Source organism: Eptatretus burgeri, chromosome 5, assembly GCF_056783735.1.
Source record: "Eptatretus burgeri isolate ZD-2024b chromosome 5, Ebu_testis_v1, whole genome shotgun sequence".
Taxonomy (NCBI): Eukaryota; Metazoa; Chordata; class Myxini; order Myxiniformes; family Myxinidae; genus Eptatretus; species Eptatretus burgeri.
The window spans coordinates 49,765,576-49,789,510 of record NC_140965.1 but is presented as its reverse complement, the minus strand read 5'-3'; the positions used below and the strand labels follow the sequence as shown (position 1 = coordinate 49,789,510).

Genomic DNA, 23,935 nt, shown 5'->3' with positions numbered 1-23,935 from the left:
ATCAAATCAATTCATCCTTGGCAGACACCCAACCTGTCCACTAAGTTTCATCCGAATCTGTCCATACCTTTTTGAGATATCCTGCTCATAGACAGACAGACAAACAAATGAAAAACCACTCATAAAGCGAGATTTGGCAAAACAGAACAAAGTAGAATGGTACTCGGAACAGTGCATACCGCTGCCAGGCTGAACAGTTTACATTTTGTATCCCACTGATGGGCTGTATGTGAACCAAAATCGAATCGGCTTGTTCTTGTCACCTAACAAACACATCCACCTAGTTTTGTCATAACTCCTCCATGACTTTTTGAGATATCATGATGATATATATATATATATATATATATATATATATATATATATATATATATATATATATATATATATATATATATATATATATATATACTTTTTGGTCCCATCTCTCAATTTTAGAAATTAGGCCTATGGTGACCATTTGACCTTAAAAAATAACTGGTGGATGAATCAATTGTCTTGATCTGCAAATCCTGTTAAAATTTCAAGTCAATCTGATGAAAATTGAGGGTTTCAGAAATTGCACCCAAGTTGTTGAGCTTCGGTCTATGTTGACCTAAAAAGTAGTTGGCAGTTGAATTCAGTGACCTGATATGCAAATCCTGTTGAAATTTCAAGTCATCTGATGAAAATTGAGGATTTTAGAAATTACACCCAAGTTGCTCACCTTTGGCCTATGTTCACCTCAAAAATAATGGGTAGTTGAATTTATTGACCAAATGTGCAAATCATCATAAAATTTCAATGAAATCAGGTGCAAATTGACAATTTTAGAAATTTCACCGATGTTGACCTTTTTGGAGCTTTCTTCCATGTGGAACTATTTCTGAGTCTCACACTCTCTGTGATATTCTCTTCTGTATGAAGGTCTTTCCGAGTCTCGCTCTCTTTGTGAAACTCCATGCGGGACCACTTGATGTTGTGTATTAAATTTAATGAATGATTGTATTCTGCTTTGCTTTATTTTCTTTTTTAAAGTCGTCACTACGACCATTAATTGACACTTCAAGCCGACATAACGCTGGGTGTACCAACCCTGCTGTTGCTGCTATTCTACTATTAATATTACGATGATTACTATTAATAGCAGTGCAGCTCACATGGTACAGCATGTTTGGAACCAAGGTATTGATCTTTTTGGTACAGCATGTTTGTCAGTAAGATAAGCTCCATGCCGTTCTTTAAGTTTTGCAGATTGATTCGATTTTCTAAATCTATTTTTTTTTTTATCTGTTACTATATTTTACACCATCCATTGGTGGCTTCCATGAGCTTTGATTGAATGGCGTCAACCAAAAAGGTAATATCCTGTTTAAAAGTTTTTAATACTCCAGCTTTATGGAAAACACAGAAGCACAAGGTACCATTGCGAACTTTTATTTTTCAAAAGAATACTTGCTTTCTACTACCCACGTAACCTTCCATCGCGTCAAATCTTTTGGGAAATGCAATACATCACAAAACGTAAAAAGGGAAAAACGAGGTACAAGAAAGAAGGTGAGAAACTGAAATTAAAACATTTCAGTGTTTATAGCACAGCACCCGAGTGAGTGTCGGAGATGGAAATCAAAGCAATGACACTGCACGACCTTAAAATGGACTTCACATGTGTGTAAAACATTCGCACAACAGTGGCAAGTCCAGCCAGGTCACTGATAAGACGACCATGAATGACAGGTTAACCCGCAGCAAGGTGTGATAAGAAGAAATCATTTTCATCATAGTGCCAGGAACCTGGTGGACATTTAAGTGATAAAGCAACGACGTGCCTCAAGTGTAAAATTTCAAAACGACAGTAGCAATTTCTCTGCTATGTACGCAAACTGTCACAACACTCTCTCAACTAAACAATTGCAAACTGCTGTAGAATCCACCCGGTGCCTTCATGGACCAGGTGTTTCAAGCTCTTTCTACTAGCACCACGAGACGCTAGTGCAGGTAGAGTAACAGCCATACTGGCATACAGTTGCCATTACCTCCTCTCCACTAGCTTCAGTTCCATCCCTCTGCCTTGTCTGATACAATAATATCTTAATAAAATGCATATGATAAAACAAACATAGCACCACTTCAACATATCGCTATAAAGGTACACACACATGTGTATATATGTCTTTATTATCTTTAATGAATAGTGCCTTATTCAGCATGTGCTTGTGCCCACTTGGCAGCCGATTCGATTACTTACAAAAGTCCTGCGACAAATAGCAAAAATATATTTTAAATTGCAGCAATAAAGGATGCAATTTAAATGTGGACAGTGTCTCCAGTCTAGTGCAAGGTCCGCAGGCATTGCGAAACAATAACAAATAATAAAACACCTCTTATGAGGAAATCGAGGGACCGTAACTGGACGTAGAACACAAGCGATTCTTGAGCATTCTCAAAGTGACGAAACGTGTAAGTTCTAGAGGGGGTGGATGTTTTACTGACTTTCTGGGAGAAACCTCGAGGAAAGATGGACTGGTGCACAAAGAAAACCTGGGTTTCAGGTGATAGTTGGTAAAGTAATCAAAATTATCTTTAGTAAAAAGGGCCAGGAAAGGAGAATTTCAGCAAAAAATGCAACAAACCTTAACCTTAAATCACGTGTGCCGGGTCAAGGGGCAATCAAAAAGTGTTCGGAATGGGATATTCGTTTCCACCCAAGGTAGAGCCGCACATTTTTAATCGTTCTAAAACTTACATGAACGCTTGTTATGTGGCATTCGTTTGATTAATCTCTCAATGATTTTTTTTTTCAAAGTAAAATCTTTGTCGATAAGTGACATCACAAAATGATGGGTCTTAATGAAATAGAGCATTGAGGTGTTATCACATATTTTATGCAAAGAATGTGCTGCTCCAAAGAAATCTACTAACTCCTGGTGCCCATGTGTGGTGAAGGTGTGCCCTCATATTCTGCATTTGGTCAGACTCCAAATGGGTGGTCGACCCAATGGGTCTGTGGTTTCAGTGAGATGGGTCTCCCACAAACCTCAGCACTCATGATCGGTCGCTCTGGCCGGCACCATGCCACGAGCTTGTCAAATTTTGCAATGCAGATCCAGCCAATTTGTCGCTCGTCTGGTAACCGGAGAATAAGTCTACCCTCACTACTGTGATCCTGAAACCAAATTGGAACCCAGGAAATGGAAGCACAAGTGATCATCTCCACCCAAAAAAACAATCACACCCTTGACCCATCTCTCGGCAGGCAAGATCTTGTCGACCTCAATTTGCTGTGATGCCAAGGGAATCTTGCTACATGACTAGACACCTAAAAAGCTACAATCACAGTGGAATATTACACCAGCCTTCAGCAAAAGTTGTGGCACACCATCAAGGACACAAGTCGAGGGATGTTGAATTAAAGTGTGCTCATCTTTTACGACAATGAGCCTGTGCACAAGGCCCATGTTTCTCCAACTGCAATTTTTGACGGTGGCTTCGAGTAGCTGGATCAGCAATCTCCTCAACAGCTGCATCACACCCATCCCTCCCCCCCAACCCCCATATAGCCTAAACCTGGCTCACAGTGACAATTATCTGTTTCACCATTTGAAATCCCACCTGCATGGCTGATTGACTGCCAATGACAAACTGACTGAAGCAACTGAAATATTACTGAAGGAACAATCTGAATACATTATTAATCCATCCATAAACAGTTATAAAGACAAATGGAGCAAGTGCATTGAAGTGAAGAAGTGTGTATGTATGTATGTATGTATGTATGTATGTATGTATGTATGTATGGATGTATGTATGTATGTATGTATGTGTGTGTAAAAGTTGCCCGTCTTGGATTATTGTGAGCATCTCGTTCCTGTGTCATTTTGATCACCCAGCGTTTTGGAATAATAAAACAAGTCGGCTCATAAGAAAGATCGAAAGGGGGATTTAAACTCAAAGGCAAGAAAAAAAAAACAACACTAAAAAGAAACGTGCACGCCGATTGACTTCCATTAGAAAGTGGGTTGTTGTCATCGTTTATCAGTGTGCTGGTGTTTCCTCACCATGAATTGTACATACCGGCGTCTCCTCCATTTGTGTGATGGTTTTTGTCCAAGTAATGCTTTGATTGAATATGGCCAACATGACATTATTTTCACACCTAGCGAATGTCTTGATGGAAGGCCTGCTTCCTGTGGCCTTTATATCCGGTAACAATGCACTCGTGCGAGAACCACTGAAAGATGGCTTAAAGTAACAATCCTTTATGCCACGCAGGTGAGTCGTGGCTCACAAGAACAGGCTGTATCTTCTAACTGGACCACAATGGTGTGAAAAACCAGGTCAAGGCCAGATAGACTGTCCAAATTTTTTTTTCCTTACGTTTCATTCATTGTTCTCGACAGAACAAGCAGGAAAATAAGTAGAATGACCTCATCGCATCCTTCGTAAAAGAAGAAGAAAAAAATTGTTTTACGATGTCAAGCATAATGGTTTTCTTGTACCCCACCATATCCAAAGACAGGCTAATGGAATATATTTTGACTTCCACAGAGAAAGTCAAGACGCCTTTGTGCAAAAACGACGTTACCCTGTGCTAGAAACAATTAGGTTATCAAAATAACTGAACACATGGCACTCCCGAGAAAAAATAGCTTTCTCACAAAGAATTGCCCATTGGGTCCCCAAATTGCAGCTCAAATGCCATTTCCTTCTCTTCAAAAATCTTCCCTTACATTCTTCACCAAAACTCTTAAAGGAAAACAATATACAGCAATTATTGCGACTGATGTGCAAAATCATCTTTTCTCCCACTTTGCACTGGTATGCAAAGCAAATAAAATCGACACATAAATTCGAGAAGCTCGTCGCCTTTCCGCCAGATGTATCACCCTTCCGTTAGATAAGGGCATTTTCCGCTGCAAAAGCTTCACGTCCTGTGTCTCCGCCGATGAAGCGTCAGATACAGCCGAGAAGACTGTCGTTTCAAACTTGCGCTAGCACCCACTCTAACTGTTTCTTTCAACGTCCATCTACCGGCTCCTTCCACGCCCTCTGGACTGTGATCCACGCCTTGAGTGCTGACTTGCCCGGTGGGGTCTCTGCCTCGGTCTTGCCACGTCACGCTCCGCTTTTGAAGGTCGAGCACAGTACATTTCTAGCAGGCGTAGTGAGCATCCTTTGAAGCAGCATTCTTCCACAATACCCTTCCGAGCTCGTGACCTACGATGTGCTCCCCTCCTTGGAGGCACGTGTTGTGGCACTGCGGGTTTAAGGTGAAGATGGAGAGTCAGAAAAAGTAATCTACCACAGTAAAAATTAACGCAACTACACGATGAGATCTATCAAACGAAAACATACAAGTGCTCATCTTTCAATCGTGAATTAGCGATATAATGAGAGCGGTTCTCACGGATATGTTGTGACTTTGACTTGTAACATCATACCCATGAAACTTCATGCAAACAGAATGGGGGCTCAGCCTTATATACCGAGTGAGGATTTTATTGGAACAAAATACTCACTCGTAGCTGCTTCATCTCTCAATCTCCAATAAGAAGTTTGAAAGAAGTACCGTAATCAGTAATCACTCATGTATAATCCGCAGGGCACTTTTCAGATAAAATGCTCAGGAAAATAGCAGTTTATATGTATAACCCACAACCCAAAAATGAACTGAAAAAATGAACTCCAGCTCAGGACTGGAAACTTAGTGAACTCAAAAGTAGTTTTTTGCCTATCTATGGAGAGAACCATTTAGATGGTGTTTAATTCAGCATAACGGATGACTTCTAACTTATATTAAACACAACATGATGAACTCGAGGGTTCATCGAACACGATACCCCATGCAGTTGCTTCAATTTTAATATAATATTGATTGTAACGATCATTTAATGAAAAAAAATCTGAAAGTTTAATGGTATTTTAAGCAGTCCTGAACAGCACCCTTATACACCACCCCTTTGAACCTTTATTTAAATTAAGTACTGTCGGACCCCGACATTCGCGGTCCCACTATTTGCAGACCCCGTGTATTTGCGGGCCATAAAGTGTGACCAGCTTCTACATTTGCACTCAAGCGGTTTTTTTTTTTTTGTTTATTTTACACTTCAAGATTGGTCTCCTATATCCATTTGGGAAATTGGAGATCAGCCAACATCACACCATTACTTTAAAAAGGTGCAAAACCGGATCTCCTTAACTACAGCCCAATTAGCTTCCTTCCAATCATCAGCAAGGTCATGGAATCCATCATCACAGTTGACATAAAATAATTCCATTTCTCCAACAGCCTCATCTCAGATAATCAATTTGGATTCAGACCTGGTCACTCAACCTTGGACAAGCTGCTTCAACTCTCCCAACAATGGATGGAGGCCATCAATATCAGATGTGAGATCAGGGCTGTTTCTCTGGATATATCTCAAGCTTTTGATACAGTCTGCCATCCTGCCCTGCTCTCCAAACTGTATACCTATGGAATCCAAGGCAAACTCCACTCTTGGATTACTGACTTCCTCCACTCTCATAGTAAACGAATGACTCTCAACAGAACCCTTTCATCTATTCTCTCTCTCAAGGCTGGAGTATTCCAAGGCAGTGTTCTCGGCCCCATCTTATTCTTAATCTTCATCAATGATCTCACTAACTCTCTGGAAACTCCTCTTTATCTCTTTGCTGATGACTCCACTCTCTGTCGTGACATCTCTCATCTTTCTGACAGACAGGCAGCAGCCTCTTCCCTCTCCTCAGACCCTGACAAAATCACAGATTGTAATGCTATTTCTTTAATAACTGCTTTGGTGGCAAAATTGGTCTGTGTTGAAATGAAAGTTATGGGTCAGAAATTGTCCAGAATCGTGCATTTTGCTTCAAAAATCTCCGCTCCCAACACACCACGCCAGTAGCTTCACTCGTTCAGTATTCGTAGTTTCAGGCCGGGCCTGCCACGGCTCTGCAGCCTGTGAGTGGGCCGGTCCTGGGCGCTGACCAGGGCCGGTTTATATACTCAGTCCGCCCCTGGCACTGTAAGAGCTTGTTAGTAACTCTCAAGTTTTTAGCAAGTCATTAGCTTACGGTGATGGAGCTTTCACATTAGTTATTGTGGATAATACGGACCCCAAATTTTGATGAGATATTTCTGAGGGAAGAGTGCGGCTTATACAGGAATGATTACGGTATTCAAGTTTGTGAAATGGTTTTTGCAGTTAAGATTTGTGGGAGAGTTGAAAGGGAAGAAATGTGCCCTGTTTTTTCAGCGGATAAAGTTACATTCCTGAACAGCAGATAAAACAATTATTATTTTAAAATGATTATGAGCACCAATGAACAGATACCAACATTAGACATGTGAACTACGAAACATTTATGATGTTTAAACTTGTAAATTATGATTTTGAATCAACATTCAAGTGAACTAGTGAGGTCCTTAGCAAGCAACAATTAAGTCTGGTGCAACCAACTGGAGCACAAATAAGTGTGCACAGCAATCATATAATGCGACGCAAAAATTTCCACCGAATGGTCCAGGGCTTCATCCCCAGCCATCGACCAAATTTCCCACCAGTTGCCCAATGCATCGGGTTCAGAGCTCGCAGTTCTTCCTGTTGGTCCCCCTTTCCAGGTGTTTCACTCTCACAGCAGCCACCTTGGTACACTTCGGAGCTTCTAGACCGTCACGGTAAAACAATCCCTCTCCAATTGCATTGTGGATGCTTGTGTTTTCTGACACCATAATTTTCATCAAAATTTTCACTTTGTTTCTGTTAACTGCTGCTTCAAACAGAGAAATCAACTTCAGTCGGCAGTGAAGGCTTCTCGCCCAATGCTTCTGAAATCCAAACATTTCCCACAGATGCCTTACCCAGCCTCGTCACTTGTCCTCAGGATGTGCTGCCACGGTTAACACCACGACTTTGGTCCAAAGTCCGCTCTTTCTATATTCTGCCAATGATTATACAATTTCTCTCTGAGCTGTGATCCCACACACCCAATGTTTCTTGGGACGTTCTTTATAAAAATTCTGAGTTCCCCTTTCCCTTCAAAGCAAGTGTGGTACCGCACTCGATGTACTCCATGTTGCTTTGACTATAACCGTTCCCTTTGATAATATCACACCACCGGTGTTCACATAGTATCTAATTTCCTTGCTCACTTCCAGATGCTTACGATGCAATCTAATGATTATGATAGTGCGGAACATGTGCTGTAATTTTTGCTAAGTGCAAGTGTGTTCTGAACTTTAGTCAAGTGGAGATTATTATTCCATATTGGCCATGATTTTGTCCACTGATGATAATTACATTACAATTCAACAGCCTTCAATTTCTGTTTCCAGTGCACAAGATGTAGATAAAATCTTCCACAACACCCATTGATATAATCTCACATATTGTTTTATTATTTCCCCACTTTGCATCGGTGGCATCGGATCGATGCACAGATTGTGTCATTAAAAATACTTTCGATACAATGTTGTACAACATACCAAAGAAGAATCCACGGTCATCACAAACAAACTGCAGTGTGTCCACAAGTTCAGAACCACAAAGTGTCTCGGAGAGTGTGCACCTTGTGAGTAGAGCAAGAAGCAGTAGCAGAGTGAGGGTGAACATGTACCATTGCTGTGACTCGCCCTGCAGGTACATACATACATAACACACCTTTTTCATATCATACATAGGATGCTTTTTATTTCCCAGAAAATGTTCATGCTACAGGGTCTTAGGCTCATGGAGCTACAAAACAAATCACACACACACACACACACACACACACACACACACACACACACACACACACACACACACACACACACACACACACACACACACACACACACACACACACACACACACACACACACACACACACACATCATGTTCTAACTTCTAAATACTGATTATATACACACTTATTGATATGGGATCACTCAAATATTATATGGGACACAGACACACACACGAAGGTGGATACTTTGAGACCTGTGAGGGCTCCATTCCACCTTCTGAAACCCACATATGGAGATGACAACCAACACACACACACACACACACACACACACACACACACACACACACACACACACACACACACACACACACACACACTAGATGACTTCAAAAAGCCGATGAGTTTGAGGAAGTGATGTTATTTCCCGGGACACTGGCAAAGCTATACTTATGACGTTGATTTTTCTTTCTGCGCTCAGTGGGACAATGAAGGAGAAATTTCCTCCTACTGATGGGGTTTGTCCATGTTCAATGTTCTAACCTCTGAATGCTGAGCATCAAACGAGGAAACAAACAAGTATTGGTTTTCATGTCTCTGGTATGACTCAACCAGGGTCGGAATTGAAACACCGAACCCCCAGACTCAAGGTGGACACACCATCGAGTCCTGTGCCAGCAAATTGGCAGTTTTGTTGAAATATCTTTTTTTGAGGAGTAGCTTTTCAACCTGTCTGTAATATGTTTATTTTCAGCAACAATAAACATGACTGTTGCATTATCACGTGCATGTAAATCAAGGAAGTCACGGAAAGAAGCCGTGGAACAAAAAAGACATGTCAGGGACGTTCAGCGACCAGGTACAAAACTCACCTTCAACTGAAAGAGAAGGACAAGCTTTAGTGGGTCGGATTGTAATGTTATTTCTGACCTATTGAAAATTGATGTCCAGTTTGAATGTCCCTTTCCTTCTCTTCCCAATCCTCCCCAACTTTCCTTGTCTACTATCTTCATTTTTAAGATATTTTAATTCATCAACTCAACCCCTCCTTCCCCCACCCCAGATTAGTCTGCACAGCACAACTCCTTATTTGGGGATACACCATCTTCTCGGAGTAAAAAGACAAAATAATAAAAATAATGGCTGAATTAAATGTGACAGTTGTAGAGATACCGTAAGATGTGATTGTTCAAAAGGAATGGACATGCGGAATGTGCCCCCCCCCCAAAAAAAAACAACTCGCAGATTTTCACCCTCAAAACTATTTTTGTATGATTTCATCCTCTCTATTTGGAAAAAACAAAACAAAACAATAAAATCAAAATTACAACAGTGGTTTGTGCTCTTTATCTTTCATTAAAATACACTTGCTCTTGTTTATTTTTTAATTGCTTTTACAATATTTGTATCGCACTCAATGGCTCGTCAGTGCAAGCAAGACAAATGTGTTTGTTTCACTTCAATGATTCTATATTGTTTCCAGCATATTCTTCATATGTTCTTTATCTCCGCTTGGCAGACGTGTACAGCACTATGGCTCTGATGCTAACATAAAAACCAAAAGACGATGAAAAAATGACTTCACTAACGAAAGATTGTGTTTCAAACATACACTGTCCCCTTAACCCTCTCCCAACCCCCACGCCCTCCTGCACACCACGCACACCGAGCAAACCTCCTGGTAATGGAGCGAATACAACTACAGTGATACACAATAAATGAAAATAAATAACGATTTCTGAAGCATTTCCAACCTGCACCATCCAGAATGATAGGAACAAAAAAAGTTAAATAATTTCCATCCTGAACCTCACGACATCCGACTATATTGGTTGGCTTTAATGGAGACGTAAAACAAAACCACGTCAACCAATGAACGCGGACGTCGTGATGGAACAAACTTCCAACAAAAATATGAACATCGTACATCAAGGAATAAAGATTCCTTGGGAGAAATGAAGACATGTTTGTTCGGGTTTCAAAACGGCACTTGAGTGAAGTGTTTGTGAAAGAAAGAGTGTTTGGAATATTTGATAGAACATTCACTAAAATGAAGAGATTTCAAGTGGGAGAAAGTTGAGCGTGTGAGACGGTTCTGAGTGCACGAGAGAGTTCCGAGTGTAGGAGGGATTTTGAGTGTGGAAGAGATTTCTGAGAGAGAGAATTCCGAGTGTGGGAGATTGGTGTTTGTCTGTAATGTGTCGCTCCTGTTATGGTCTTGTCATGTGTAGCTTCCATCTGAGTATACAGTAGCTTCCAGAGTGAGCTGCTAAAATGATTGGAAGGATTTCTGAGTGGAGAAGATTTCTGACTTGGGGGTATTTATATAAGTGGGGAAGAGTTCTGAGTGAGGGTTCTGAAGCCCCTTGAAACCTTTCTGATGTACATACAGCTTCATGATGTAGATATATCAAATTCCTAATGCACATACAGATTCATGATGATGTAAACATAGTGAATTCCTGATAGAGATACACCTCCATGATGTGGATATCGTGAAATCCTGATGTACATGCAGTTTTGATAATGATATAGATCCAGTGAAATCCTGATGTACGAGTACATACAGGTTTATAATGATGGAGATTAGAACCAAGATAGCGAATTGTTGATGTAGATGCAGCTTGGCCGGATCCCTGAATGCATTAAAAAGCAAAAATTAAACCTGAACATCAATATGGTTGTGCATTTGTATAAAAATATTGGATTCATCACACTATCTATATTTTGAGAAATGACTAAATGTTTGTTTGTATGTTTGTTTGTATGTTTGGTTGACCTCTATGTGGGATTGAATAAGTTGAAAACTGGTGGTTGTACTCGAGGGGTTACCCTAAGGGTTTTAGATTTAAAAAAAAGAAAAAATTAATAGCCTCCAGGGATTCAGGGTGGGGGTCCACTGCAATTGTCTATCATATAGCACCACTCCCAGTGTGAGGTGGTATTACAAGTCATAATAAAATACCCCAATTCTCTGCATGAAAACCAGACACATTATAGAAAGTGGGGGAATTATCATACTAAAATACACAATTTGGTCTCTGGCTGTCTTTCTGGCCATGATGCATTCAGTCATTACTTATCCAATCTCAACCAAACTTGCCAGGGGGACTAGGAGGTCACCTGATGGACTTTCCTTCACTTTGGACAAACTTCATGTTAATGTGTATAAATAGCTTATCATGGCGTTTCGTGGGGAACACCGTCCTACCAGAAGTAAAAATTATTAAAATCACAAACTATTCAGTCAGTTCTGCCCAACGTATAATTACCTTTTAAAACAGTCGCTACTGTTATTTAACACTATTACAGGAAACCCGCCGTCGTTCAAGCATTCAATGCTTATCGTGTCCAATTTGAGCCATCTCGACTTGCTCGGTCTCAAGGTAGGCTGCAATGATCTTGGGCTAATAAAGGTGCTTAAATGTTATCTTTACGCATGAATGATGTATCATATTGCTTGTCCAAATTTTCTAACCACCAGATGATATGTGGACTGTGTATGGACTGTTTATAACATATGTATTGGGGTCTCATATCTGATTTCTCCCAGCCATGTCTTCAAATGTGATGTGCGATATGGCCCGGACACACTTACGGCCTCATTGTGACCTTCACTCAACTCATAATGCTATTCATAATGGTCGCTAGCATTGTTTAATACTCCCTGAGGGAAGTTTGGAGAACATTGGACGCTTACATGTAAATTTATACTTGGTCATTGTATCGGCTAAGAGTTGCTGGTCCACACCCATACTGGATGTAAAATTCATTATAACCACAAATTGATCAATTATGTCCGATGATAATGGCATAATGATAATGATAGAATAATAATATGATCGTGATTACAAAATAACAATATTAACACGAAAGATGTCGTGCATTGCATGATACTTGCAAAATCCAAAATAAGCAATAGTTTCCATGGAAACAACAATTTGGTAATTTCAAAAATTTGATCTATCAAGTATTTTACTTTATTGAGTGTTATGCAAAACAAATTTGTTTGATACATTTTCTAAATGTGGCCTAATAGGTGTTGTACATGTTTCAGATGGCTTTGACCTTGACCTTTGACTAATGTTGACCAGATTTTACTCACATATAGCACACATCCATACAAATGAGCTGCTTAAGTTTCAATTTGATATCTTGAAAGATTATTGAGGTATCAGGTCAGGTCAGGTATGGGAGCATGTGCCAGAGCAGCTCGTCGCTGCATCCACTTTCCGCCGGTACTCCAGGGGCCTCCAGTACTCTGGCCATCCCCCAGGCAGATGCCTGGCCCATCCCCATCTACTTGAGATGCTGATCAACCTGCTGCAACCACAAGGCCCGTGGTCGGCCCATTGACGTCCTCCACTCACGAGACTCCCTCGCTGAGAGAATCTGCTGAGCAGGATCAGCGTCAGGAAAACGAGCCACATGTCCACACAGCCACAGCTGACGCTCACGGACTATTCAGGTAACAAATCTCATTTGAGTCTCTCTCAGCAACCGCTCGTTGGACACAAAGTCCGACCAGCGATAGCCAAGGATTCTCCGAAGAGACCTGGTAGCAAAGGAATTAAGTCTCCATCTCAGATCCCTGGACAGAGTCCGTCTTGCATCCATAGAGCAAGACTGGAAGCACCAAGGACCTGAAGACTCGGACTTTCATCCTTCCGCACAGGTACCGACAGCGCCACACCCCATTACTCAGTGTATCCATGACTCCCCAAGCCTGACCCAGATGTCTATTGACCTCTTCCTCACAGCCAGCAGAGACATAAATATCACTGCCAAGGTAAGTGAATCTCTCCACGACCTCAACATCCTCACCACAAACAGGCACAGACAGGACAGCAGTATCCAAGATGTCATTGAAAGCCTGGATCTTTGTTTTGACCTAGGAAACCCGTAATCCCAGCAGCTCCGACTCCTGATTCCACACCTCGAAGGCCTCCAGAAGGATTTCTAAAGTCTCCGCAAAGATGACTGCATCAACTGTGAAATCAAGGTCAGAGATCTTGACATTCCCAAATGATGCACCGCAGCTTGATCTCTGTGACATCCTCCCCAGAATCCAGTCCATACAAGGGCTGAAAAGTGTGGGGGCAAGTACACACCCCTGACGAACTCCATTAACAACTGGAAATAAGCCAGAGATGGTACCACCACATCTCACAGCACTCTCAGTACCAGAGTATAGTTCAGACATCAGATCAATCAGTTTTAGTGGCCCCCCACAAAGACCAATAATCCTTCAGAGGGCATCACGATTCACTGCATCAAACGTGTCACAGAGATCAACACAAACTGCAAGCAGCCCCTGCCAAAACTCTCGTCTGTGGTTGGTGAGGACCCAAACAGCAAGGATACGGTCAATCGTTGACCTCTTTGGTGTAAAGCCTGACTGCTCTGGACGCTGGTGCTCAAGTAGATGGTGGCGAACCCTATCAGGAATTATCCGAGCAAAGACCTTGCCCAACACTGGGAGTAGCGTCACCCCTCGGTAGTTGTTGCAGTCTTGGTGATCACCCTTCCCTTTCTGGAGAGGGACAACAAGGCCCCTCTTCCAGTCAGTTGGAATGATGCCTGTGTTCCAGGCAGAGCACAGAACTGCATGCAACGACACGAGTGCAGCATTTCCACCAGCCTTGAGAAGTTCGGCATGGATGCCACAGATCCCTGGAGCTTTACCCCGTTTCAACCGGTTCACCGCAGCCTGTGTTTCCACAAATGAAGGTGGACCACAGTTGATTGGAGGGTCAGCAACAGGGATTGTCCAACTCAACAGCTGGTGAATCATCCTGGTACAACTGCTCAAAGTAACCAGCCCAGCAGTCCTTCACTTCGGACTCCTCTGTCAAGAGCCCACCACCTTCTGCTCTAACTGCAGTACACCGAGGGACGGGCTTGGACGAACGCAATGCACAAATTCACCAGTAAGCAGGACTTGAATCACTCGACCACAGGTGATGCTCTACCCCCTCACAGGTTCCTTGCACATAGGCCTCCTTGTCCACCCTTTGCGCACGTACAGTTTTTCGCCTCAGCTCCCTGAACAGCTCAGCTCTGCCATTCATCCTGCTCCTGTGACTCTGGTCAATGGTATCCAGTATCCCTTGAGAGACAAAATTCGTCTTCGCCCGATGATGAGTCCCAGGACATCCACCGGCAACATCTTGAAGGCACTCCACAACTCTTCAGGATCTCCCAAAGCACGCAGATCCCCCAAATCTCCATCATCCTGTTCACAAACTCCTCAGCTACCCTCTCATCCTTGAGCTTGCCAACATCCAGCCAAGGCTGGGATGGTACCATTCTCCTGGATTTAAGGTGCAACTTAAGAGTTAAGAGACAACAATCTGGTGGTCATTATTGAGGATCTGAGCACTCTGGTAGACCCTGCAGTTCTTGATCATCCTCCAGTGACCATCAATGAGCACATGATCAATCTCCTTTGCCACACCACCAGTGTTTTGCGGAATGAAGGGTTTTACGGTGGCCGGAGTGCAAATCCTGCCACCGACCTCCTAATAAGAAGTAACCCAACTGCAGGAGGACGTCCACAGACACAGTTGGGCACGAGATATGGATGGCCCTTAGCTCACAAGGAGCTCCTCCGCCCTTTGACAGGTTTTGTTTTTAATCCTGCTGGGTGTCCATATCGAAACATCCTCCTCGCCAGGAAACCTGGTGTGGGAGACGGTTTAGTCGCTGTCAACCTGACGATGGAACAGGTTAGTTTCAGGTTTACATGATACCTGTAGCAAGTCACAGATCTGATCTGGCCTGACCTGACAATATGGTAATATTACCAAATTGAGGTATGGTAATAATAAATTCTCAAAAAGTCCCATTTGATTATAATGGGGTGAAATTGTCATCATGTGAATCAGTGACGTGTCAAAATGGCTATATCGGGCATTCTGATTTTGTTGAACCAATTCTATGACTCACTTTGCAAATCCTGTTCAAATTTTAACTTAATATGATGAAAATTGATGATTTTGTATTACCTTGAGCTTTGACCTTAAACAATCGGCTTCAGTAACACAATATGCAAACCTTGTTCAAATTTCAAGTCTATCGGATCAAAACTGATGATTTTATGTGACCTTGCCCTTTGACATTTTGAGTTTTTGACCTCAAAAACAATATGCTTCTCGGTTTTGATTGGTGAACCAATTTAGTGACTCAATATGCAAATTCTCTTCTACCTGGAAGAGTACCCAGCCTTCTGGGTGGGTGGAGATTGTGCATTACTTGCTGAAAAAAGTATCGTCTGTGTTTTGCAAGAAGACTCAATATATGTTTGTGTGCTGTGTGTCTAAAGGGGTGTAATGGGTCTAAAGAGTCTAATGTGTCTAAGGTGTGTCAATGAAGGGTATATAGAAATCAAAAAGGGATTCATATTCAGGGGTAAAAAGGTTTAAGAGGTCGAAAGGGGTTTAAAGATCTAAAGGGTATTTTCCAATAGTAGTTAGGGTCGAAAAGATCTAAGGAGTCTAAAGTGTCTAAATAGGGTCTAAAGGTCTCAGGGTAAAGGGGTCAAAGTGGTCTAAAGAGTATAAAGGTCTTCAAGTCTAAGGGATCAAAAGGGTCTTCAAAGGTCTAAACTCTAAAGGGTCAAAGTAGTGTAAATATCGAAACGGTGTGAAAGTCTGAAGGGTCTGAGGGGATATGAAGGGTCTTTAAAGGGTCGAGAGTGGTTTAAACGGTCTAAAAGGCATAACGATCTAAATGTCTAAAAGGCACGTTCCAATAGGCCCTAATTAATCGATGTAGTCACGGTCCAATAATACGTAATTAACAGACGTACTCCTGGTCCAACTCACTTTTAAACAGTATGTAATTAATAGTCATACTCATGTAAATTGTTGTAGGCTTCACCTTGATGAGGATTCACCGTCCAACCGTGTTTTTCATTTTTTTTAATATACAGTAGGCCGGTACTGTATATATAGATATCAAGTTAATCGGATATAAATTGACAATTTATGTGACCTTAACCTTTTGATCTATTGACCTCAAAAACAATAGCTTTCTCGATTATGACCACCTCCACCAGGTGGTTAAGTTTTGTGAAGATAGGATTAACAAGCTCGAATGAGCTGAGATCCTCATCCTCTTAATGATGACGTCATAAAAACGAATGTGACGTCATTGTGATGTATCAGGTTTGCCATAAATTATCTGTGCTAATGCCCGGCTTGATTCCAGCAAACAAAATTCAAACAGCTTGCCCAGTTTTGGAGATATTGGTATAGGCGATTGCCATTAGCAGCGATATTATGACGTCAACATTTTTTTCTGGGAAGAATTTCCAAAATCGGAGATGGTTACTGCCTGCGCGTGGGCTTTCTGCATATACATGGCAAGTTTCACGAAGATCCGATGAAAACTCTGGGTTGTGAAACAAAAAATGTCAAAAAACAGGAATGACGTCATAAAAATTGATATGACGTCATAGTGATGTATCATATGTGCGGTAATTCATCTGTGCTAATGCCCTGTTCAATTCCCGCAAACAGAATTCAAAAAGCTTGCCTAGTTTCGGAGATAATTTTTTTAGGCGATTTCCATTAGCGGAGATATTTTGACGTCATAACTTTTTTTCCAGGAGGAATTTTCAAAATCGGAGATGGTTACTGTCTGCGCAGGGTATTTTTACATATATATGCCAAGTTTCAGGAAGTTTCGATGAAAACTGTAGGCTGTGAAACAAAAAAGTCCACAAAAACAACAACGTGAGTAAGACTTAGAGATCCTCCACGAGGATCTAAAAATGCGACCTGTAGGCGATTGACAAACAGACAAACAAACAGACAGACAGAATAACAGACCAGACCAAATAATATATGTACTGTACTTGCGAATCTTCGATATTGGAAGTATTAATAGTTGTATTAACAATAAAAATAGTAATAATAAAAAGGATAATAACAGAGTTTCAACTTTAAGCATCATAGACTAAGCGAGTGTGAAAATGTATAATTAAGGCGAAAAGGGCATTGAATACAAATGTAACTCAACTCTTTCGATTTGCACATTCACATGACTCCCTGCCCTGGCAGATCCCATTGGGAGCGGGTGTTTCTGCTGATACTAAATATCATACTGTTTGCGTGTTTGTTTTACTTGTATGCACTCCTGACCCGCTGAATGGAATGAGTTAAAAACTGGTAGTTGTACTTGGAAGGTGCACGGGGATGTTTTAGGAGGTAAAACAATTTCAGTCCCAGGGATTTAGGGTGGGAAGAGCACCCCAATTGTCTCCAAGTAAATCTCTATCATATAGTGCCGTCTGTGTGTGCGTCCGTCCGTCTGTCACACTTTATTCTAAAGGGTCCCTACTGTCATACAATAATAAAAAATGGTTCATTTAGAATTAGAAAGTTAACAATCGATTGACTTGGTTGGAGAGCAAATAATCGCTTTACGTGAAACAAAAATTAGTTTCCATCTATGATATAAAAGGAGCTCAGTCCCGGTGTGCCTGCCTGCATGCATGCACCTGTCACCAATTGTCCTTTACAGCATAGCATAGCAATACACGCAGATATACACATATACACGCATATACGTACACGCAGCATATAACGTGCTGCACATACACGTATAAGGAGTGTTTCTTTCCGAGCATGGTCCGCGCCTAATACGTACCCCAGACGGTTTGATCAAAAGAAGGAAGAGTAGTGGGGCAACTTAGCTAAATATAGCATAACAATTGTGCATTTTGTGAGGAAAGCACCAAATGTGGCACACTAGTAGCCTATCATATTATGAACAGATTTGGATATTGGGCCATCTCAAATTCAGCCGCTGATGGCTGTGGCAGCCATTTTCCACTGCCATCAAAAATTTTGAGATGGCCCAATATCCAAATCTGTTCATAATATGATAGGCTACTCGTGTGCCAAATTTGGTGCTTTCCTCACAAAATGCACAATTGTTATGCTAAATTGCCCCACTAGAGAGGATGAGGGGGAAAATTAAAAAAAATATTTCATCTTCCTCTTTGTGTGTTGTTCTATATTATTCATAATTCAGCATCTAAAAAGGCTGTGATGAATGTCAACCACTGAATTATTAATGGACTTTTGCTATTACCAATAATTCAGTGGTTGACGATGAATATGCCATTAACACTCTCCCCCTCCTCGCTCCCTGAGTGTATAGCTAGACCGGTATCTACAGACCGCCTAATTTAATTTTCCCATTAACAACAACCGTTTTTTTTTTCTTCTTCCAATTATGCAAAGATTGGTATTCCCGTTAGCGAAACGACAGGTCTTACATTCGAGTTTAATCATTGAAAAATGCCTGTTTTAAAAGCCCGTCTTTGCGGGAACGGAAGAGGAATAAGCGGGATAATGAGATTTAATGTAGCAGTTGCAAGGGTACGGTAGCAGTAGCATGCCTTCACCAGTCCATGATACATTTGCAATAATTTAGAATAAAGCATAACGGACACGGAAGGATAACACAAAATTATCTACAATAATACTTCTTGAAGCAATAAAAAAAAAATATATATATATATATATGTACACGGAAGGAGCACATAAACTACAACTACCATAGCCACTACGACTGCAGCAACAACAACTACGTGTTATACAAGATCCTTTTTTCGTTTATTACACTTCATTGTATGTCCTCATTGAGACTCAGATAGATTAGACAAGCAATATGTTTGTGAAGTACAACATGCTGTATTTTGATTAAACCCTTCAGCGAATTGACGGATCGTCACTGTTAGTTGAAATGAATTACAAGGGCATTAACAGACAACGGACAAACACATAAGGTATACAAGACTTGAACGTGCGTTCCGAGCATCACAATCCTGGTGTTCAGATTGGAATTCAAACAAGTCAATGCACAGCGAACCGAACATGAGGAAGGGAATGTGATGATGCATGGTCAGGTCTTCACTGGTGCTCATTAGATACGCTGATTGTTGTATGTAAGGCTTTTGCAGTGAGGGTAGGGGTACAATCATCAATATGTGATACACACATCACACAAATGACATATATATATATATATATATATATATATATATATATATATATATATATATATATATATTTGGTGTTCCCAAAATGAAATATTTTTCAAATGTCTTCAAGGCGATTAAAACATTATTTAATGTTGCACAACAATGATACGAGAGAGCGTAAGCAAGCGGAGCTGGAATTTTTTTTGAGTAATTTTGGGAAAATCTCTATTCAAGGCCAATGTCGTTATTTGATCAAGAAGGTTGCAGATATCCTACTGTGGGTAACAAACAGGAATGGAAACGACTTAAAACGAGATTTTTAAAATTATTATTATTTTTGTATACATAGTCGAGGCTTGTGGAACAGCTAGAATTGGTACACTAAACGGATTAGGACACAGCAGGACAAAAGGAAGAGTTGAGAGAGGGCGGAAACACCAACAGCAGAGTTGAAGGCCAAGATAGAGGCAGACTTGGACAAACAATGGGTGTGCGGAGGAATGAGGGGCAGGAGACGATGCGTAGGATGGACAGGATGGATACAGAAGGAAACTCTTGGATTTGCACTCATGGAGGACCTGTTTGCTCGGAACCTCCGACAATAAACCTTTAATTGATGAAGGACGTCTTAACTACATCTGACCACACGTACCTGGTAAAATTGTGTCTCCCTACTATATATGACTGAACGTACAAGGTGAGATTGAGTCTGCTGTCTACATACAACGGTACGTACCCAGGTGTACGTACCAGATACGATTGAGTCTCCTCGTGAAATCCGACTATACACACCAGATAAGATCGTGTTGTCACCAACTCGACCACTTTTTTCTTACCTGAACAGCCTACAGATTATATTGCCCAACAATAGCGAATAATACCACTTTCACCAAATAAGATATCTTATTGAAGTTTTTGATCGATTTTCATGCTCTGATGAGGTTTCTCTCGGGCTTCGGGTGTCAATTCATCAGGAGAACATGATTATTCTGCTTTAATTTTGTATAAAAGAGTGTCCTAGAATGTACAAATTTAAGGATCAAATCACAAAATTTCCCACTCCGGGAAGTTGAGCACCCCCAGATACCCCCCCTCCCCCAACACCATGGATCCTTGGCATCCTACCACTTTTTTGCTTTGTTTATTTTTCCTCAATGTCAGTAACTATGAGATTGAGTATCCTCACTACATCCAATGATACGTTCCAGGTAAGATCTTGTCTCCGCATTTCATCCGACCATGCATACCAGGTAAAATTGAGTCTCCTCACGACATCCAACGAGACATATCTGGTGTACCAGATATGATTGAGTCTCCACATTACATCCGACTATGCATACCAGGTAAGATCAAGTCTCATCATGACATCCAATGATACATTCCAGGTGTACCAGGTAAGATTCTCATCACTATATCTGACTATACATACCAGGTAAGATTGAGTCTTCTTACTATATCTGATAAGATGTACCAGGTAAGATTGAGTCTCCTCACTATAATCTGACTATACTTCCCAGGTAACATTGAGTCTCCTCCATACCTCTCACTAAGCGTACCCGGTGAAATTGAGTCTCCACCATACCTCTCATCAAGTGTACCAGGTAAGAGTGAGACTCCACCATACCTCTCACCAAGTGTACCAGGCAATAGTGAGTCTCCACCATACCTCTCACCAAGCATACCAGGTTAGATTGAGTCTCCACCATACCTCTCACCAAGTGTACCAGGTAAGATTGAGTCTCCAACATACCTCTCACCAAGTGTACCAGGTAAGATTGAGTCTCCACCATACCTCTCACCAAGTGTACCAGGTAGGATTGAGTCTCCACCATACCTCTCACCAAGTGTACCAGGTAATAGTGAGTCTCCACCATACCTCTCACCAAGCATACCAGGTTAGATTGAGTTTCCACCATACCTCTCACCAAGTGTACCAGGTAAGATTGAGTCTCCACCATACCTCTCACGAAGTGTACCAGGTAAGATTGAGACTCCACCATACCTCTCACCAAGTGTACCAGGTAAGATTGAGACTCCACCACACCTCTCACCAAGTGTACCAGGTAAGATTGAGTCTCCAACATACCTCTCACCAAGTGTACCAGGTAAGATTGAGTCTCCAACATACCTCTCACCAAGTGTACCAGGTAAGATTGAGTCTCCACCATACCTCTCACCAAGTGTACCAGGTAATAGTGAGTCTCCACCATACCTCTCACCAAGCATACCAGGTTAGATTGAGTTTCCACCATACCTCTCACCAAGTGTACCAGGTAAGATTGAGTCTCCACCATACCTCTCACGAAGTGTACCAGGTAAGATTGAGACTCCACCATACCTCTCACCAAGTGTACCAGGTAAGATTGAGTCTCCACCATACCTCTCACGAAGTGTACCAGGTAAGATTGAGTCTCCAACATACCTCTCACCAAGTGTACCAGGTAAGATTGAGTCTCCACCATACATGCCACTCTCATGTGGTGGGATATAAAATGTAACTGTAACATTGAGAAGACATAGGTTGAGATTAAATGGCGTTTCCTCATAGCTTGACCCAAGTCTCAGTTAATTTTGTACCACGGTGTCCCGAACGCACAGCACCGATCCTACGAACACACAGCACGTAATAAAATAAACAGAAAATGAAGAACATTTTCCGCCTCATCATGGATCCCGATCATGGATTCAGTGTTTCGTGATATTATCATCTTCAGCACGAAAACCTCCTCATGGAGACCGAACGGGGTCCAAGGACCACGCATGTCGTGGACCATGACATTGAGAGACATCATCGCTGGAGGAACACACACACACACATACACACACACACACACACACACACACACACACACACACACACACACACACATACACACACACACACACACACACATACACACACACATACACATACATACACACATACACACACAAACAAACAAACACTCACATACATACACATACACATACATACACATACATACACACATACATACACACACACACACACACACACACATACATACACAAACACACACACACATACACATACACACACACACACAAACACACACACACACAAACACACAAACAAACACACACACACACACACATACACACACACACACACACATACACATACATACACACATACACATACATACACACATACACACACAAACAAACAAACACACACATACATACACATACACATACATACACATACATACACACATACATACACACACACACACATATACACACACATACACACATACATACACACACAAACAAACACACACACATACATACACACATACACACATACATACACATACATACATACACATAAACACACAAACACACACACATACACACACATACACACACATACACACACATACATACACATAAACACACAAACACACACACATACACATACACACACACACACAAACACACAAACAAACACACACACACACACACACACACACACAAACACACACACATACATGCACACACACACACACACACACACACACACACACACACACACACACACACACACACACACATACACACACACACACACAAACACACACAAACACACAAACAAACACACACACACACACACACACACACACAAACACACACACATACATGCACACACACACACACACACACACACACACACACACACACACACACACACACACACACACACACACACACACAAACACACATACACACACCTTTGGAAGCTCTCAAATTAAATCCTCCGGCGGTTGTGGTTTAACCGCATTTAACCACTTTCACGGGTTCACATGTATTCAAAATGTTTTCGCGCAACACCGGGACTCCGATGGATCTTGTGATGGGAACCAAACGTCTCAGGCTCTGCACGGAAAACCCGCGAACAGGACAAGAAAGCCGGTTACCTGAGTGCGGGCCACGAAGCGGCCGCTCAGACCCTCCATAGTGACCGAGACGAGGGCCGAGCAGGGCTGAGGGTTCCGTGGATCGTGGTGCTTCGAACCCTCTGCGCCAGAGCCTTGCGACCCCAAACTTTTAATAGGCTTGACGCGCAAGCGCACTGGGATGGTCGCGACGTTCTTTTGAGTGCAATTCTGCAGAAATAAAAGGTCGGGGAGGGGTCGGGATGGTGGAGGGGTGGAAATCGTGGGTGGAGGGGGGGTGATAATCCTGGAGGGGTGGGAATGGTGGAGGTCGTGG

The 23,935-nt window shown here is 41.8% G+C and overlaps 1 protein-coding gene across 1 annotated transcript; it reads right to left on the bottom strand.

The window, feature by feature from the left end:
• Positions 1–1,400: 1,400 nt before the first annotated feature.
• Positions 1,401–23,897, bottom strand: LOC147026407 (insulin-like growth factor). Its single transcript, XM_085881819.1, has 3 exons — positions 23,641–23,897; positions 8,465–8,612; positions 1,401–5,236 (listed from the first exon to the last, which is right to left on the bottom strand). The coding sequence occupies exons 1-3, from the start codon at positions 23,677–23,679 to the stop codon at positions 5,007–5,009; spliced, it is 417 nt and encodes a 138-aa protein (XP_085737945.1). The 5' UTR covers positions 23,680–23,897; the 3' UTR covers positions 1,401–5,006.
• Positions 23,898–23,935: the final 38 nt, after the last annotated feature.

Coding starts and splice junctions, on each gene's coding strand:
- LOC147026407 (XM_085881819.1), bottom strand. CDS start 23,679: ATGGAGGGTCTGAGCGGCCGCTTCGTGGCCCGCACTCAG. Junction 8,613..23,640: donor GCTTCGTGGCCCGCACTCAG/GTAACCGGCTTT, acceptor ATGTACCTGCAG/GGCGAGTCACAGCAATGGTA. Junction 5,237..8,464: donor TGACCGTGGATTCTTCTTTG/GTATGTTGTACA, acceptor TTAAACCCGCAG/TGCCACAACACGTGCCTCCA.